Here is an 18,943-nt window from a genome sequence, read left to right as displayed (position 1 = left end):
TGGCACTGGATAGGTTTTTCTGGAGTGAACATATCGCCACTCATTTTAAATTAGTTTCATTATTATTTATTCAGTTTGCTGCCATTTTTCAGAAAAGCAATTTACAGTGTTACGGCTGAATTCTAAGCTATAATTCACGTATTTTTACAAAGGAGTAATTTTTTTTACAGGAGCAGTTCAGGGAAAGCACCTGGAAAAATGTATGGACTTCTGTATTATTAATTTCATCGATTGCAAAACAGGGAAATCCAAGTAACTTCTGATTTACGAACAAGTATATTGTTACAAGCAGGTTCTGGTCCGAGCTGTGTTTGCAGGATTTGAAGCCAGTGTACAAATACGAGTAATTTCGCTATCATTATGAAAATCTAAAATGAGTAACTCAAAATCCGTATCTGCGATTACTTTATAAAAAGAATAACTGCACCTGTTCCTTAACCACATGCGCTACACTACTGCTGTGTCGGAGAGATTTCCCACAATTCCTTGCTGATTCTGAACCAAGTAACGTAGAGGCTGCAACCATAGATATATATAGATAGCCCATGGCGTCATGATAGAACGCTCCGCCAGGCCGCCATATTGGAAAAATGCAGTCAAGATGCACGCAGTGCTGTGCGTTTCACTGTATCAATGACAGAAACAAATACAGCAAGGAGAAAGGCTTGTCATTTCAGAAGTAATTACTTCAGTTTCTTCTAGTGTAAAGAGAGCCATAAGGGGTTATTTGCTTTCCTAGCAAGTGAGTAAACACAAGAACAAAGTCCCAGATATTGTTTATGTCACGAATTCCTGCAGTATCTGTCTGCTGTGCATTAAATCTGCATCACCAAAGAAATGTTTAATTAAGATGATTTTTTGGAAATCGGTTGCGACCTGACCAAGATAGAAGATTTTTTAGGAGAGAGGATGAGAGCAGCCAAAGCCTTGTACTTTTGTTTACTAGCGTGTATAATTTTTCCAATATGGCGGACGACGTCGTCGTTGCGGCGTAGACGTCATCGCAGTTGTTGGGCCTGTCTATGTATCTCTATGGCTGCAGCATCGCAACCAGCGCCCACTCTTAGTGCAGCGGCTACTTGCGGCGTGTCGCTGTCTCTGTAATGGCTGAAACGTGCCTCTAGTGGGCGGTCTGTGCACAGCTCGATTGTACTTTCTTAGTTGTAAAAAATAGAACTGCTCTGTATTACCTTGATAATACAGCACATGTTAGCGCGAGTTTTTAAAAAAGGGTCCTGTAATATGGTCCAACTCTGTTCTGCGTAATGTGGATAGCGAGTACAGTATTTCTACCGATTGTCCCTGTTATTTTTAAGATAAACGTTAAACATGAAATTGATCAGTACTGGCGCCCCTCAGGGATGTGTGCTCTCCCCACTGCTCTTCTCCCCGTACACCAACGACTGCACCGCTAAAGACCCCTCTGTCAAGCTCCTGAAGTTCGCAGACGACACCACGCTCATCGACCTCATCCGGGATGGTGACGAGTCTGCTTACAGACAGGAGGTCCAAGAGCTGGCTGTCTGGTGCAGTCATAACAACCTGGAGCTGAACACGCTCGAAACGGTGGAGATGATCGTAGACTTTTGGAGAAACATCTCAGCATTATCCCCACTCACCATCATGAACAGCACTATGGCAACAGTGGAGTCATTCAGGTTCCTGGGCACCACCATCTCACAGGACCTGAAGTGGGAGCCTCAAATAGACTCCATTGTGAAGAAGGCCCAGTAGAGGTTGTACTTCCTTCACCAGCTGAGGAAGTTCAACCTGCCACAGGAGCTACTGCTGCAATTCTACTCCGCAGTCATCGAGTCTGTCCTCTGCACTTCTATAACTGTCTGGTTCGGCTCAGCTACGAAATCAGACATCAGAAGGTTACAGCGGATAGTTCGGACCGCTGGAAGAATCATCGGCACATCCCCCCCAGCTCTCAGAGAACTGCACTCGTCCAGAGTCAGTAAAAGGGCTAGCAAAATCATTCTAGACCCCTCGCATCCAGGCCACTTCCTCTTCGAACCTTTGCCATCTGGCCGGCGCTACAGAGCACTGAGCACCAGGACAGCCAGGCACAAGAAAAGTTTCTTTCCTCAGGCCATCTACCTCATGAACAGCTAAATCCCCCCTAGAGAGTAAACCAGTGCAATACACAACGCTATTTATATCTATTTATCACATCATATCTCTTACTCACACTCCCTTGCGTTTGTAACTAGTGACTATTTTTGTATATAATATTGGGTACTTTATGTTTTTATATATTTTTTATCCTTTATTCACATACTTTATCTTCTCATCTGTCTTGTCACTGTCATTCTGTCTGTGCTGTGGAAGTTCCTGTCACCAAGACAAATTCTTTGTATGTATGAACATACTTGACAATGAAGTTCGTTCTGATTCTGATTCTGAAATTCTGGTAAATCAGTGCATGATGGATACTTTCTAGCAGGTTTTAAAAGTAAAAAAAGGAGTTTCCTTCCTGTACTTTTTCATTCCAATAAATGATGTGTAAAAATGAGTGCTGGATTATTTTTGTTCTTTAGGGATGCGTGCTGATTTAAGATTTGGCCATAAATCTCTTAGATTAGTCTAGAAAAGAATGTTGACTTTATACAGATAGAATAGGAATGTGTTTTAGCTTCATCTCGTCGAGAGGTCACCACCCGACACAAAATACTATATAAATATCGTTTATGGCCCTTAGAAAAAATTTCAGCCTTAAAACAACCAATCAAACTGAAATAATGGGTACGATAAAACCCCCTAATAATAGATCATATGCCCTTCTATGGAATAAAGTAGCAAAGAGGTTAAGTTGCTTTATTTCATTGAGAATAATTCTTACGACCATACTAATAATTGTAGACAGTTGTGGTTTTAAGAGAAAAACTACACAGTGATACCAACAGGCTCTCACATACCCATTGTAACACATGCTGGTTACGACACAATTCTCTATTAAAAGAAACTGCAAATTTTTCTAATGAAACGCACGTTAACGTTTGTGTCCATTGTTAGAGCAAAGAAATGAAAACGTACAAGTGCAGCCTGATCGCTGTTGACACATTCTTAGACTCAATTTTTAACATATTTGATTACAAATTATTGTTTCTCAAAGATCGATATCCATGACGTTGAAAGACGGGATCCTGTTTATTTTCACCCCCATGCGGATGATTCCCTCCCTTTGACGCTAGAAGCTCTGTGAAAATATTGACAAGAGCGCCACGCTGTGGCCAAACAAAATATGGCAGGGAGAATACAAGCGCAAATTCGGAATGAGTGAAAACACCAAAGGGGTCGCAGAAAACGATCTAAACAATTTTTTTTTATGTTAAAAAACACATAACCGCAAAAAAACGACACATAATAAGGTATTAGTGAAGCTTTATCGTATGAGAACTCTACGTAGAAACTCATGCTCGCAAACTTGAAAAGACCTTATTAACGTATACTGTTTTAAAGTTTGTACACTACAGGACTTCATGCATTCGTTGAACATACATTCATATCAACATTACTGCGCATTAAAAGCGAATCATTTAAAATTCAACGCAACGGTACGCGGGCAGAAGTCAACAGCTCAAAGCAGTTGGATAAACCTGGGAAAAAAAGCGAATGAAGAAAATACAGATGGAGACCCCTCAGAGCTTCTTTTTCCATGACGACATTCCCCTTTTTACAGAAGAAGAAGAAGAAGAAAAAAAACACAACAGGTCTCCTGGAAAACGGACTGCGACGTGACCGGGATGCAGATGGATGTGAAAACGACACGGGTCCATTGAGTGGCGTCGGGTGGGGGCGGGGGAGGGGGCTGGGGGGGGGGTCACTGATTCATAGAGAAAAACTCCTAATAAATATCGTACAGCGTCGCACACCATCACGCAGAGTGAGGAAAAAAAAAAAAAAAACGCGGAAAGTGGGGCACGTGACGAGCCGCAAAGATCCCAAACGAACGGTATGGCACAGTGTGAGCGCATCCCGAACATTCTTCCACTTACTGCACGGCCCTCGCGCAACAACAACAAGAACAATAATAATAATAACAATGATAATAATTTAGTTTAATGAAGCAAACGCGCTTAAGATCGCGCCTCTCCTCACCAGAGGACAAGAAGGGCAGTTGCGTTGTGCGTGTTTGGAATACACTATAGAAGAGAAGATCTGCCCCTCTGCCAGGCTGCTGGGGTAAAAAAAAAAAAAGAAAAAAAAAAAGAGTCTCTCACACTTTACTCCCCCCCCCCCCCCCCTTCCCCTTCTCCCCTCAAGCCCCCCAGATTCGTGGTAAAACAGGACCTCTGTCACTACAATGTCCGCTTAGCTGAGAAGAAGAAGCAAGTGCCAGTGCGCTCCTCCATCCAGCTCCTTTCCCATGAGACAAGAACATCTTTCCTGACCGATTTGCAACTTGTTTTCACGCGGCTCAAGTGGGATTCACGTCGCGCGGCATATTCTCATTTCTGCTGCTTTCCGCGGAAACACACTCGAGGTACACACACACACACACACACACAGTGAGCGCGCGAGCTTCCCATGCCAGGATAAAAAGTCGCTTCGACGCGACGGTGTTTTCGCGGACGCGGTGGAGTCGAGTCGGGCTCTCGCGCCGCAGCGCCGGCGAACCGGGCTCCGTGGGGCGCGCGGCCGGAGCGCGACGAGTCGCGAGGAGCGGCGGCGCGCGATGTGAGCGGTTTAACAAGTACTTTATTAATAATTATCCCTGTCTCTGCAGGACCATGGAGGCCAATTCGACGGCGGACGGCGCTGAGGAGCAGCTCCGCGAAAACTACCTTCCCAACGCGGTGAGCGTTTTTTTTTTTCGCCGCACGAAACGAAGCCTGCGATTGATGCGGACGCGCTCGGGCGGCACATCGCGACACCCGCGAGAGCCAGTGGAAAACGGCGCGTTAGTGACCGCGCTCGCTCTCAGCGCCTGGAAGCGACAACTTTATGCAAGCAAGGGAACTCGTCGAAATCCTTCCACACACACAAACACACACACACACGCGCCATCCGTGACTCTCAACGATCCCAACGAACCCTTGCTTGGTCGAACAGGTGACACACTGACTGACTGTATCCGAGAGGAGCTGCTGTCGAGTCCCGGTCGGACGTTGATCACTTGCTTGGGATTTATGATAAAGGTGCTTTTCCACAGAGACCCTGAATGAAAGTTGCGGGCTGTTAGTTACTTGACTTGTTTTGCTTCAAAATGATTAATTTCGCATTCATTTCTCATAATCATTGCGGATTAAAGGGCAGTCCTCCTCAACACTGAATACTAACTTAGAATTCAACCCAGAAGTCGGAATAATAATAATAGTTATAATGTATTATTATTATTATTATTGTTATTATTGCTGCTGTTGTTATAATTATAACACAACGCTTATACTGCTATTTATAATTATTAAAATTAACCAATGAAAACTGGAATCATGCAATTCCGCACATAAAGCTAACAGTTTATCTTACACACACACACACATCTTCTGAACCGCTTGTTCCAGACGGGGTCACGAGGAACCGGAGCCTAACCCGGCAACCTAGGGCGTAGGGCCGGGGACACACCCAGGATGGGACACCAGTCTGTCCCAAGGCACCCCAAGCGGGACTCGAACCCCAGACCCACTGGAGAGCAGGACCCGGTCCAACCCACTGCGCCACCGCACGCCGCTTATCTTATACACACAGCTGTAAATAACTGAACAGAGGGAAAAATGACAGAATAAATTAACTTGTGACGTCACCACCCCGTTCCTTTCTGCAGCACCGCTCGTTTCCTTTATTATACTCACATATAACGGTCCGACAGTTGTTTTGACCAACGTGTTTTTTTATTCGCATGATTTCAAGTAAATACGTGTTTTATTCTTTGTTCTGAGTTCTGAATCAGTCACACGTGTTATTACCATGTCGAATGAACGTTTACTGTGGTTTGTTCAATGATTTCACTGCTTTCTGCCTTATTCACAGCTGAAAAAAGTTTTAGAGATACTTTCAGATTTCCCAGTACTTTGGAACTATTCTGTATTTAGAACCAAAGGCTGTATTGGTACTTGCCAGGTATCTAATATGTACATAGAACTGCAAATAATAAACAGTAATTATTTCCTACAAAGAATGCATTGATAATGTACTGTAAAATCAGAGAGCGTTCTTGGAAATTTCTTAGTAGAAGCCAATGGGAACCTCTGGGTCCTGCAAAAGGCAGAACCTTTTGTTTTGGCTCATCCCCAGTTTTTAGCTGGAACACCGTTAGTAAGTCAATTCACCTGCTGTTTTAGGGGACTTGGAAACTGATTTAGAAGGTATTGTGGAACCTAGAAAAATCACAGCTACAAGAGCACGAACATAAGACTGACGATACAACAGATAAATTGACAAGAATTGAATGCGTTCCACATTACAGAAAATATGGGTAAGAAATATTCAGAAGAGCATTAACCCAAGGGGGGGTGTGGTGGCGTGGTGGCGCGGTGGGTTTGACCGGGTCCTGCTCTCCAGTGGGTCTGGTGTTTGAGTCCTGCTTGGGGTGCCTTGTGATTGACTGGCGTCCTGTCCTGGGTGCGTCCCCACCCCTCCAGCCTTGTGCCCTGCGTTGCCGGGTTAGGCTCTGGTTTGGCACGGCCCCCCCTTTGGGACAAGTGGTTTCAGACAGTGTGTGTGAGTGATTAACCCAGGTAGTCACATATATAAGAGCCAGAACTCCCTAAACAGGTTTTGGGCCTAGAGCTGACATCACGTCCCTGTTGTTCCCAATGACACTAGTTGTCGAAATAATTTTGAGAGAACATGGGCGCCTACATCTCATTCGTAAGCAAGTCCTAATTTCAAGTCCTAACTCAATCCAAACATAAATGCGAAAAAATGGGATCCTTTCTTAAAAGGATTCATTTCAAAATATGCAAAATAATGGGAGTCTCTCATTCAATGTTACATTTCGTGTACTCGGGGAGAAAAAAAACGCACAGCAGCTTTTGTATACACTGCGTTTTTTTGGCTGTTCCATATTTGGAAAAAGTCTGTTCATCAATAACAGTTTGCAGTCAAAGTCTATGAAGGTATTAAACATGTTTCATCAGCACCTATTTCCCCAAAAAAAGCAATTTTCTGCAGCCTCTCACATCCTCTAAATTACTAAGGCTGCTTTTTGAGTTCTGTGCTTACTGGAAGCCCAGATGTTGGAAATCAGCATGAAGCTGGTGGACACAGTGAACCCTTAGTGAACCCCTGGTCCCCCCACAGCTGAACTGAAAGGGCAGGGGTTAGCTGTGAAACTTCAAGAGGGGCGAAACGTTTTCCAGCGCTCGAGAATTCCAGCACATGTATTTTACTACGTAACGACTGATCTGATACTGTTCGTGTATTTATGCTGCACTTTAGCGTCACGGGTGCTTTTCAGAAATGTACTTTCTAGTACAAAAAGGTAATATAGTGCATGAAGCTGGTAAGGACCAGACAGTACTTTTTTCAAATAACACAATTTATTGCCGTTAATGAACTTGTAGCTCCTTAACTTATCAGTCTGCTGAGTCAGATTAATTTTTTATTTTTTTTTGATAAACAAGCTCATGTTGAATGTGCATGAAAAGGTTACAGTGCAATTGGTGTAAAAGTAAAGACAAGCAACCTGATGGTTACTGGTTCCAATCCTTGTTGTTGTACCCTTGTGCTAGAGTAAGATATCCAGCTGTATAAACAGATGAAATTGAAAGTAGCTTTTGGTAAAAACATCAACTAGGAAACAAAATAATAAGAGTAATGACATCCATGTTAGTATGACAATAGAGATGTAGGCTTTTTGGCAAGCATCACATACAGGTGGTCCTCGGCGTACGACATGCGCAGGTCCTCGGCCTCCAGCGGCTGGTGTCCTACCTCTTCCTCCTCATTCGGCAAGGCCTGAAATTATAATGCTGTGCTGTATGTATATTATTGTTATACATTGTATAATTTAAACATGAATAATGTGTGGAATCTGACTCAGCAGACTGATAAGTTAAGGAGCCACGAGTTCATTAACGGCAATAAATCGTGTCATTTGAAAAAAGTACTATTCCGTTAACATTATTACAATCTTTTTGAGTCCCGATGTTTGCTCGTAACGTCTAACGTTCACTGCTCCATCTTCGGAACGATAACATCGGCTGCCTGCGTTGCTGCATGGCACCATATTTCTTATTGACTCAGTCAGCGTGTCCATCAGCGATTGCATTTTATTTACAGGAAACCTTGTTACACTTACTGAGCACTTTATTTGGGATTCCATTCAAGTCACTTTTCATTTGCAATTGCTTGCCAGCAAAAACGTGAGTATTCTGGTGGTGCAGAAAAGAAAAAATGAAAGAAAACAGATTTAGAAGTGAAACTGAAAATAATGCAGCATGAAATTATAATACTGTACTGTATGTATATTATTGTTATACATTGTATAATTTAAACATGAATAATGTGTGGAATTAATGAATAATATAACATGTTAATTTTTATTTATCCTCATGGTTTATTTAATACAACATATGGGGATCTGTCACTTACCACAATGTTTTCGGAACAAAACCCTGTCGTAAATGAAGGACTACCTTAGAAGCAGTCTGGAAACATCCAACCTTCCAAAGACCTTGCTAAATGTGTTGGTCTTTGGGTCTTTCCTCCGGTTCCGCACCCCTCTGCCTCTGTCAGGCCGGAGAGGGTGAGCCCAGGCGTGAGATGGAGCTGGTGGAGGCCTTGCCGGATGAGGAGGAAGAGGTGGAACACCAGCCGCTGGAGGCCGAGGACCTGAACTTTGAGAAGTGGAAGCCCAAGCCCAAGCCTAAAAAGACATTCAAGCAGAAGATGGCGGAACTCAAGAAATACGTGTGGAACCCAGAAACAAGGGAGTTCATGGGTCGCTCTGGCAAGAGCTGGAGTAAGTCAGTGGGCTGCAGATGGCCCTCTAATCTTTGAGTCTAGCATTTTTATAATAATATGAACAACGTCAGGGCAATGGTAGCGTAGTGCATGAAGCTGTTGCCCTTGGCTCTAAAGGTCGTTGGTTGGATTCCCACCTACTGCTATAGTTCCTAAGAGCGAGGTACTTTCCCCAAATTTCCCAGCTGTATAAAGGGGTAAGTCACTGTAAGCAAATTGAATAAATGTAGTCATAATAAATTTGGGCTGCAGCCCCTCCTAATAAGATTAAAGACATTCTAGTTTATTTCTCCCATAAAATCATGAGAAAATGTCTGTTTTGAGGTTAATTTTGTTAGTGGTAGTGCTCTATGCTATGAACTGCAGTGTTACCTTAAATAATCCCAAAAAAAGAGCCGGACAGGCCTGATCGCAGTCGTTACACAAGTTCTGCTTCCACTGAAATCACGTTTCTCGACATTGCTGTGCGAGCGTGAACGGTGAGGAATAAAGCAGATTCGCGCCTGCGTACGCGAGGTTATGCAAGGCAGGGAAGCGATGCTGGCGCATCCAGAGGCCAGTGCTCCCCCAGCAGCCCACCCCGACTCCAGTGTGTGCATGTCAGAGTTCAGTGTTTACGTAGGTGCGCGCATCGCTCAGAGTGGTCCTGACAAACATTGCCGGCCCTGGGAACCGTCCCGGGCGGGGGCCTGCAGGGACTGGCTCGGCGCCGGCCCGGGGGGCGCATTCCTCCGCACTGCGTCTGCGCTTCTTTCCCAAAACCCCCCTGTGACCGGCCACCCCTCTCGCACATGTGACCCGACCCGATGCGCAAAGGGAGACACGAGACATGCAGAACCCTGGTGCAGATTAAACACATAAATGGCTCTTAAATGGACAGCCACACGTTCCGCTTCGGGTTCCGGGGCTTAGCTGCGAAGGAGCCGCTGTTTGTCCCATCGGTTTGCTGACGTATTTGTGCAAGTCTTTGCCGGAAGTAACTTTCCTGAAGGTAAAAACAGACGGTCCAGCAGAGAGACTGTCGAACAAACTCAGACCAAACGTTCAGCGGTGGAGGAACGTGCGCGTAACTAACGTTGCCCCTCTGTCCGGTGACGTGGTCGGAGGATTTTAACACCCCTTAAACACGCGCATATAAGCTGGCGAGTGGAAAATGGGCCAAAGGGAGTCTTGTGGCCGTTCAAGAGGAGGGGCCCCCAGCAAAGGGAGCGTACGAGGCGACCGTACTGTATGCCTGGGGAAGGAGGCTGCGGAGTGTGCTGGGGCTGCACAATGCCGAAGTGGGGTGATCCTTGGAGCTGGCGGGCGTTTCCGTGTGGCTGACGGCAGACCGGAGGTTCACTGTGTTCCTGGTGAAAGGACAGCGGGGGGAGAGTTCTCACCGGGCTCAGACAGAAAGGGCTTTGTGGCTGAGAGAGGCGATGCTGGCGGCCACCAGTCCCCCCTGTGAAATCGACCGCGCGGGACAGTCCATTGAAAGTGCGGGAGCGCTCGCTTTGATTGGTAGCTAATAGACTGTGAACTGAAGATCATGGAAGCTCTTCATCTCTTGCATTTGTATCTTAAATTAACTGTAAATTAAAACTCTTTTGTTGTATCATTTACGCATCGCACCCATAATTATGTGTAAAAAAAAAAAAAAAAAAAAATCCAATTAAACTCTCAAGGTCACTCAGTCTAATGAGCTTCCGTGGTCCAACGTCAAGACGCACAGGATAGGTTGATGGGGCAGTTTGTTTGACAGGCTAACTCCGTGGGTCAAGCTGCTGCAAGAGCTGGGAAGACACACCTGCTCGTTTGCTGCTGGAAATTGTGAACTGGATGCCTCGAGAAAAGCGCTACTTAGCAGCAGGAGTGCTCACGCTTTTAACTGGTACGGTATTTGACATTCGGTGGGACAGATGGCACGATTGGCGACTTTCGATGGGACAGTTCGCCAGTTTCAGCCAGCTTCACGGAACCCTTCGTTTAACAGTCTTATTCGGTGCGTGACGGGGCAATTGGTGGGACTGTTCGACAGAGACACCCCCCTGCTCGGACTCACGGACACATCTAGAGCGGGCTTGTTAGGAGGAAGCGAGCACCTGGTGTGGCCAAGAGTCGAGGAGAGGGTATGTGAGGCTCCTGCCTGTTCCACTTAGTCTGATGGACAGTTAATTTGACTGGTGGATGCAATGGTCAGGAGCAACAGTGAGCGTTTCTACAAATGCTGCAAACATATTGGGACGGACCAGATGGGCGCACACTAGATAGGTTCCCGCCGGTCCATTTCTGTCTAACGTGGCTTCAGCCTCCTGAAATGCTCGCAGACGCAGAATGCGGTTGTAGGGCTTTGTATCCAGACTGAGGCATCACCGACGTACACCACGCAAACATTTTTCACATCACTCGTCCACGCAGGCTTTCAGAGTTGTGAGACACCCCTTACTCTCACATTCTTCGGTTATTGTGGGGATGCCAGCCATTTGTTTGTTTGGTAGACCTACCAAAGCGGTGCTTTAAGGCTTGGCACTGTAGGTGATATAAAACAAGCAAGGCAGGAAGGTGTGGATGGTTAGTTGACCCAGCAAAGCCTAACGTTTGACAGTGAGCAGGAATTACCTTGGGATGGAATGGATTGCTCACTTGTCTCCTTCTGCTGCCCCCCAGGCCTCATCCTGCTCTTCTACTCGGTGCTCTACGCTTTCCTGGCCGCCATGTTTGCAGCTTGCATGTGGGCGCTGATGTGGTCCATCAACCCCTATGCCCCCACGTACAACGACAGGGTAATGCCGCCAGGTAAAAGCTCCTCTTTATTTTTGTCATCTAGTCCAGGAAGGCAGAGTCTCTGCGGACAGGCAGCCTCTCATCTTCTCAGATGAATTAAGATGTTTGCAATTGGCTTGCAGGAATGATGATGTTGCCACGCAGCTATAATGGATTTGACATCTCCTTCAATGCCTCTGACGTCAGCTCCTGGATCAAGTATGTGGAGACCTTGCAGGAGTACCTAAAACGTGAGTGGTCGATATGGGTAGTGTAGTGCAGCAGGCACTGGGGAGGCTGGGATTCCACACCTGTTGATGAGATCCTCCATGGAGCGAGGGACCCCCCCCCCAACCCCCAACTCACCCACCTCTCCTTCTCCCTTCCTTCCCTGGCCTCCCTACCAATGCAAGGGAAAACTGGCACGGAAAATCTTTGTGTGCAGAACATTTTCATTCCGCTCCACTCACGGGGCCACTTTTGTGTTGGCTTGCCAGGCTCTGGGGTCTGGGCCAGTATCCGCCAGTCGCTGCTTGGTTTATTTATGGGATCTTTCCTCCCCCCCACCCCTGCCCCCCTGCTTCGGCAGCATACGACGATGCCTTGCAGGAGCAGCAGAACGTCTACTGCACAAAGGAGGGGTACTATATGCAGGAGGAAGAGAAGGAGAGTGCGCAGCGGAGAGCATGCCAGTTCAAACGGTCCTGGCTGAAGGACTGCTCAGGGCTTCAGGACCCTGACTTTGGCTATTCTCAGGGAAAGCCATGTGTCCTGCTCAAGATGAACCGGGTAAGACGGGAGGGGACAATGCGGACAGCGCTCCGTCACGAATCGCCCAGGTCCAGTCTGAAAGCTGGAGCCGAAAGTGCACACAAATATGACTTCTCTGCAAGGAAAGAACCTGTATTAGTGCACACCTTTTTGTGGCAGCTGGAGGCATTGCAGATAAAGAAGGGAGGGTATAAAATTTTTGAGAAACGTATCTCACTTAGTATGGAAAATGTTGTAAATAGGGAAAGCGTGTGCTTAGAAAGGTGACCGGGTGGTGCAAAAGAGCACGGGTTCGATCCGTACTCAATCTGTGTGGAGTCTGTATGTTCTCTCTGTGGGACTGCTCTGGGTGCTCTGGTTTCCTTCCACAGTCTAAAGACATGCAGGTGAACTGGTGTAAATTGGTAAATTGCCCTTAGTGTATCAATATGTGTGTTTGGAGCTAACCTGTGATGGACTGGCATCATGTCCAGGGTGGATCCCCTTTCAGTCTTGCGCCCAGGCCTTCCAGGATAGGCTCTGGATCACTGCAACCCTGCTCAGGACACACAGTTACTCAAAGAGGATGGATGTTCTTCAAAACTAAATAAGGAAGGCTATGAAGATTTAAAAAATGTATGAAATTCTAAATTTTATAAGATTATATTTAAATTCTGTAGTAAGAATTCAATTTTTTACAAAGATTAAGTGTGTTTCTCTTCCGTCTTACATTTACTTATTTAACAGACACTTTTCTCCAAAGCAACTTACATCTCATAGAAAATACAAGGTGTGCATTACGTTAGCAGAAAGAGAGACTTAGATGCAGATACGTGATTCTTAAGTGCAGTTAGTTTGTTTCTTACCACCATACGAGTCGATGTACATCACAGAATTAGCTGTAGAAAACTTCATCCGAATATCAACGATTCCTTCCCAGTAATTCATTAAAAAAAAAAAAAAAAATTACATTATATTACAGGAGTTGTTGCATAAAAGTTTATCCATTGTTACACGGGCATGATGTCAAAGTTATAGTGCATGAACATTTACGCAATATACAAACTTAGTAGATTATAGGCAAAATGAGTCTGGAAGAGGTGATTTTTAAAACCCTTTTTAAATGTGGGCAGAGATTCAGCAGTTCTGAGTGAGATGGGGAGGTCGCTCCAGCACAACGGAGCTAGAACCGAGAACTTTTGTGCTTTCCCTTTTGAGCGCGGGACCACCAAGCGGGCAGATGTGAAAGAGCGTAGCAGTCTGGTTGGGGTGTAGCGGCTGATCAAGACTTGTAGATATCTGGGAGCAGTTCTATTGATGCATTTGTAGGCAATAAGCAGGGTCTTAAATATAGGAAGCCGATGCAGAGTGACAAGGGAGGGCATACATCTTTTCTGGATATTTAGTAACATCTACTGGTTATTAACAAGAATACCAGAATGAGTGTGCATGTATTCTTACAAGCTATTCTTAATAATAGAATAAAATTCAATTCAATTAATTTTTATAGAGCACCATAGAGTTCTCTGCATAAATTAGAGTTCTAATAGCACAGACACTCCCAAATATATCCTGCATGTCTGGAATAACTGAATTTTCGAATTTTGTAGAAATTGAGAGTAAGCTCTTTAACGTACAAACACATTTAGGACTAATAGCCTGTACATAGTTACTTTTTTCATTACTCCAAAGACACTTACTGCAAGTCACAATCAGTGAAATCTTAATTATACAGGCGTACCCTTGCTTTTCTAATTAGGTCTTGTTAAAATCTTGTACATATCTATGATGACTTCTTAAATGGTAAGACTTTATTTTAATATTTGTATTAACATGTAGCTGTATTAAACTTAGTAAGTATTTTAAGATTACGGCAAAGAAAAATATGCTTTCTCCATATACTTGGATTGTTGAACATATTGAACATATAATCTCATGCATCTTTGGTAAACTTCTCCACACATTCAGCATACTTTATCTCCTCTTGTCTCCATGGAAACAGCATGCCACTTCTTACTGGAGCCATTAGAACCACCTAGACTCCCAAATAACACAGGCAAGCTGTAAACACAGTGGATGAGATGTAAATTAACCGTTTCCTACACTCCTCTTCTGTTTGGGAGCACTTTACTGACATCTATCGGCTGGGAGTGTAAATACAGGTTGCATTTGATCTGTTACAGTCAAAATTTTAGAAAACGGGCAAGTGAAGAAAATACAATTACATAAATAAACTTAAAAAAATATTTTTCTAAAACTTGTAATCTGACCGTTCCTAATAGTGTGGGTACAATAAACCAGTAAATATCCAGGTACACTTTGAAAACAACTCAGAACAAGCAACATCAATCATTATAATGCTGAAATTTTCTAGAATTACAATATTCATCATGTCTCCATAACTAAAGCATAATTGTGTCTATCAGTATTTTGTTGAATTCTACTACACTTTCTCAAACAACCCTTGGCCAGTGCAGACCTGCATATTTATTTATGTATCTCAATGAATGATGAAGACTAGAAGAGCTCCGACCTCCCCTGAGGTGGCCTGACCTTGCTCGTCCTGTACACGCTGCGGGAGTGTGCCAGCTGTCCCCCCACCACCCCCATCCCCATCCCCGCAGCCGTGCAGTGGGGGATCTCTGTTTTCAAACCCAAGGAGCGGAACTCAGAATCAAAGCAGCTTTCTCCAAGCAGGGGCTCTAGCAAGCCTAGGTCAGTACTTCCTCTCTCAATCGAGGTGGAGAAGATGGGGGGAGGGGGGTGAAGCTCAGAATAAATCGAGAGCTCACCAGCGGTGTGCTTTTTTTCTTAGAGCCCTCATGTCTGCACGCATGCACACACACTCTCGTGTGTATTTAGCATAAGAACCGCTCCAAGCAAAGCGAGCGCACTCAAAGCTGTCTGACTCCGGCGACCAGCGCAGTCACCTGCTTCGTTTCTCCCAACAGATTCTTGGATATTTACCGGGCCAAGGCACACCAGTGTACGTCACTTGTACGGTAAAGGTAAGCGACTCGATAAAGTGCTCCCTTCTTCGTCACGTCACGTCCGACGCTTTCACGATTTCATTCTGTTTGCAGAAAGGAGAACAAAAGAACATTGGAATTATGGAATTCTATCCCAGTAATGTGTTCAAGCTGATGTACTACCCCTATTATGGGAAACTGAGACACGTAAGTATGAATTTCAGTATCTGGGTAGTATTTCAGAAATTGTGCAATTTATTCTACTTAAACCTCTTTCTGTCATTTTTTTTTGGAGAGGTTTATTTTTTATTATTGCTCAGCAGCAGTGGCAACAGTGGGTCACGGCCACATAGAAACAACACAAAGATTATGAATACACCCGCATATATATAAAATGACAAAAAACAGTTTGAAAGTGATCATGTGGCATTGTCTAAGACATTTACTATTCAAAAAAGGTATCAACATTTTGTTAAACTTTTTTTCTGGCAGTAGAGAATTTATTACTTGCTTCATTCAGTTTGTGATTTTTTGTTTTATCGATTTTAATTTACATGTCTATACATCAAAATTTCATTAGCTTTAATTTCTTATTCCATATTTCTCTGTTTTATATTCAGCGTGTTTCCAATATTTGATTAATCATCATCATTGCAATTTTTGTGATGATTTAAGCGTTGATACTATGGTGTGGTGTAGCTTGTCCTTCACTTTTGCCTGAGAAAAATTTGATGAACTTACTGATGTGATTACGTTTATGTGTGCAGCGTAAAGCAGTTCTAGACTGCATTTGCTCTTAAGTTCTTTGCTTATTTTCCAGCTAAATTATAGTTTTGGAATGTGTAGAGATGTGCGCGAATGTCCTTCCCCGCTCCTCTTCCCTCCCTTTGGCTCCAGGTGAACTACACCAACCCCCTGGTGGCGGTGCGCTTCAGTGAGGTGCAGCTCGACACGCAGATCAGCGTACAGTGCAAACTCCATGGCAAGGGCATCATCAATGACTCGCCCACTGACCGCTTTCTTGGCAGCGTCTCCTTCACGCTTTTGGTTGGCGCGTAGGCCGGGGGCCTTCTCAAGCCACGGGCTGCCACCGCTACGGACGGGGCCTGCTCACATTGAAGAGCAACGGGTAGCTGAAGAGCCCATACCGTTCAGAGCCGATTGCAAAAGGAAGACTGTAGAACAGGCCTTCTACACGTTCGATTTCACCCAACCTCGTGCCTTATGCAAGTGTTTTTAACCCCCCAATCATACAGTTGCAGCTGTGCCTTGAGTTAAAGTGTACCATTTTGTAACAAAGCATAGAAATACATGTCATTAATTCAGGAAAAACTAACATTTGCTTATTTGATAAAGGAGAAAAAGTAGACCTTGCAACCATTATGTAAATCATGCTCTTCAGTAGTTAATGCCCACTCCCCCCCAAAAAACAGACATGAAGCTTCAGGATATATTAAAAAGTCCACACCACCCGCATTTAAGAAATTAAAGTCTTAGCTCCCCTTCATTCATTGACAATTTCTACTTTTTTTATAAAGTATTTCCTATAATTTTAACCCCACTTACAGGGAAATGTGTGGGATACTAGGTAGTGATAAGTGGTCTTAAATAGCTCTTCAGTTCCTTTGTTCAAAAATTGGTATTACTGTACATCAACACATCTAATATTTCTCCACTTTCATTTACCAGCAGCCAGAGGGGGAACAAACCCATCTGGTGTCAACCTGCTGTTTGTAAAAGTTAGATATTTGCTGATTTCCTGTGGTTTATTATTTTAGGATCACAATAGTTGCAGCAATTATATTTCATTCTATACTACTAAAATATGTTCAACAAAATGGGTTTTTGTGTGCAGTAAAGGTTTTCCATATGATCAGAATGTAGGTGTAGCTTTACTGTATTGTGTAAAAGGCATCAATGCACTGCTGGTGTAATTATAAGCAATGTGTTCACAAATGTTTCAGTTTCAAGTTAAATGTACATTTTACAATTTATTTCAAACCTAGTTTTACAATAAATGTATCAAGCCCCCTCCCAGTTAAAATGTATTGCCTGAATTGGAAAAACAATGCTTGCCGGAACACTAGTAGGTTTAAAATACCTCCTGTGGTCAGTTAAAACTGTATTTTTATGTTTTACCCAAACATTAAGGAATTTATTGTAATTAAATATTTAACTTTACTTACATTTTCAGATCCATTGAAAATGAATGTTGATGTGGCATTAAGTGTTAATTATGTTAAAGAGACTATGGTTTTAAAACTGTTTGGATATTTATCCAGTTCAGTGCATATGTAGACATTCTATGTGGAATAGTCTGGTAAATTGTCTGATGGTGCAGCAATTCAAATAAACACATGAAACTAAATTGACTAATTTAAACAGTTTGTCAGTTTTAATATTTTTGTGAATATCTAACAATGTCATAGCAGTGAAACTAAAATTTATTCATACAAGCAGAATAACCGAGAACATTGATATACATTCAGGTAAGTCTATCATTTTACTGCTTGAAATAACACTACCAAAAAATTGATTTGAAGAGCTATCTAGATAACTTGTGCTGTTGAGACAATCCTAAAATCACTATTGAATTTTCTAGATCTTATTGACTTGTATTCATACTTCCAGATGTTGGTTAATTACCAATGAGGTTCTAAGTGTTGTGCTAACAACCAACAAAAGTGTCCCTTACACACACTGCCTGGAGAAACCTCGATAAAGTAAAAGAGCTAAGCAAAGCAATTCAAGAAACAGTGTGGTTATATGATGAACAAAATACTATAATTTAGAAAACAAGCACTACTGTGCTTGGTTCATCTTAAATTATGGAAATGTTACAAAGCAACACCATGAAATTATACCCAAAAAAGTAATGGTTGTTAAACTTTTTCTGTAACTTGTCTCATTGTCATGTACTTTGCAAGGGACACTATTTTGAAGACAACTGGTAAGCAATTAAAGAAATAGAAACAAGTAAGCAATGCCCTACACCATAGTACATGGTCCTGGAGAAGAGCTTTTGTGGCAATACTAATAAGTGGAACTGATAGGCTGAGTCATTTCATAAACCTTATTTGCATGTATAAAACAAGCATGGGGGAATGAAATCCAACTGTAGTACAAGGCCATCGAAGAACTTGAATAGATGTGATTTTAAGAGCCACTGCACTTCTCAGAAGTGTAGCTTCCATTTGATTAATTTTGTGTTTGAGTGTGATTAAAGTCAAAACAAGTAACCAAAAGTTGGTCACCTCACCATAAGGATTGTTCACAGGATCAAATGTGAACATTTAGCCCAAAAAGTTAACACTGTGGAATAGTGTTTAGGTAAGGTGGTCCAACACTCCCATTCTGAGTGCATTGCTGCCATCTCTAGGCTTACTGGATAAATACAAGAAAAACAAAGCTGAAAATGTAGGTATACAACCACACAGCTTTGTAGTGTAGCAAATAAATCAGAGAGAACACAAAAAAAAAAAAAAAGCTGAAATTTCTGGGTTCATTAAACATACCGCAAACCACTTAAATTGATTTTGAAAAAATTGTTTAATTAGAAGAAAATT

At 43.3% G+C, this 18,943-nt stretch overlaps 1 protein-coding gene across 2 annotated transcripts; it reads left to right on the top strand.

Moving 5' to 3' along the window:
* The first annotated feature begins 4,270 nt into the window (after positions 1-4,270).
* atp1b4 (ATPase Na+/K+ transporting subunit beta 4) lies at positions 4,271-17,759 on the top strand. 2 transcript variants are annotated; one of them, XM_018746529.1, is made up of 9 exons: positions 4,273-4,489; positions 4,733-4,802; positions 8,686-8,911; positions 11,563-11,691; positions 11,802-11,909; positions 12,248-12,447; positions 15,360-15,416; positions 15,492-15,584; positions 16,275-17,759. In XM_018746529.1, exons 2-9 carry the CDS (start codon positions 4,737-4,739, stop codon positions 16,434-16,436), a joined length of 1,041 nt encoding a protein of 346 aa, XP_018602045.1. In that variant the 5' UTR covers positions 4,273-4,489; positions 4,733-4,736; the 3' UTR covers positions 16,437-17,759. The 2 variants fall into 2 exon arrangements, with proteins under 2 accessions (XP_018602044.1, XP_018602045.1); XM_018746528.1 differs by lacking the exon at positions 16,275-17,759 and having other exon boundaries at positions 4,271-4,489; positions 15,492-15,822.
* Positions 17,760-18,943: the final 1,184 nt, after the last annotated feature.

This window comes from Scleropages formosus, chromosome 14, assembly GCF_900964775.1.
Source record: "Scleropages formosus chromosome 14, fSclFor1.1, whole genome shotgun sequence".
NCBI classification, from domain to species: domain Eukaryota; kingdom Metazoa; phylum Chordata; class Actinopteri; order Osteoglossiformes; family Osteoglossidae; genus Scleropages; species Scleropages formosus.
Note: the sequence above shows the minus strand (reverse complement) of the source record. Positions and strands in the feature narration are given on the sequence as shown.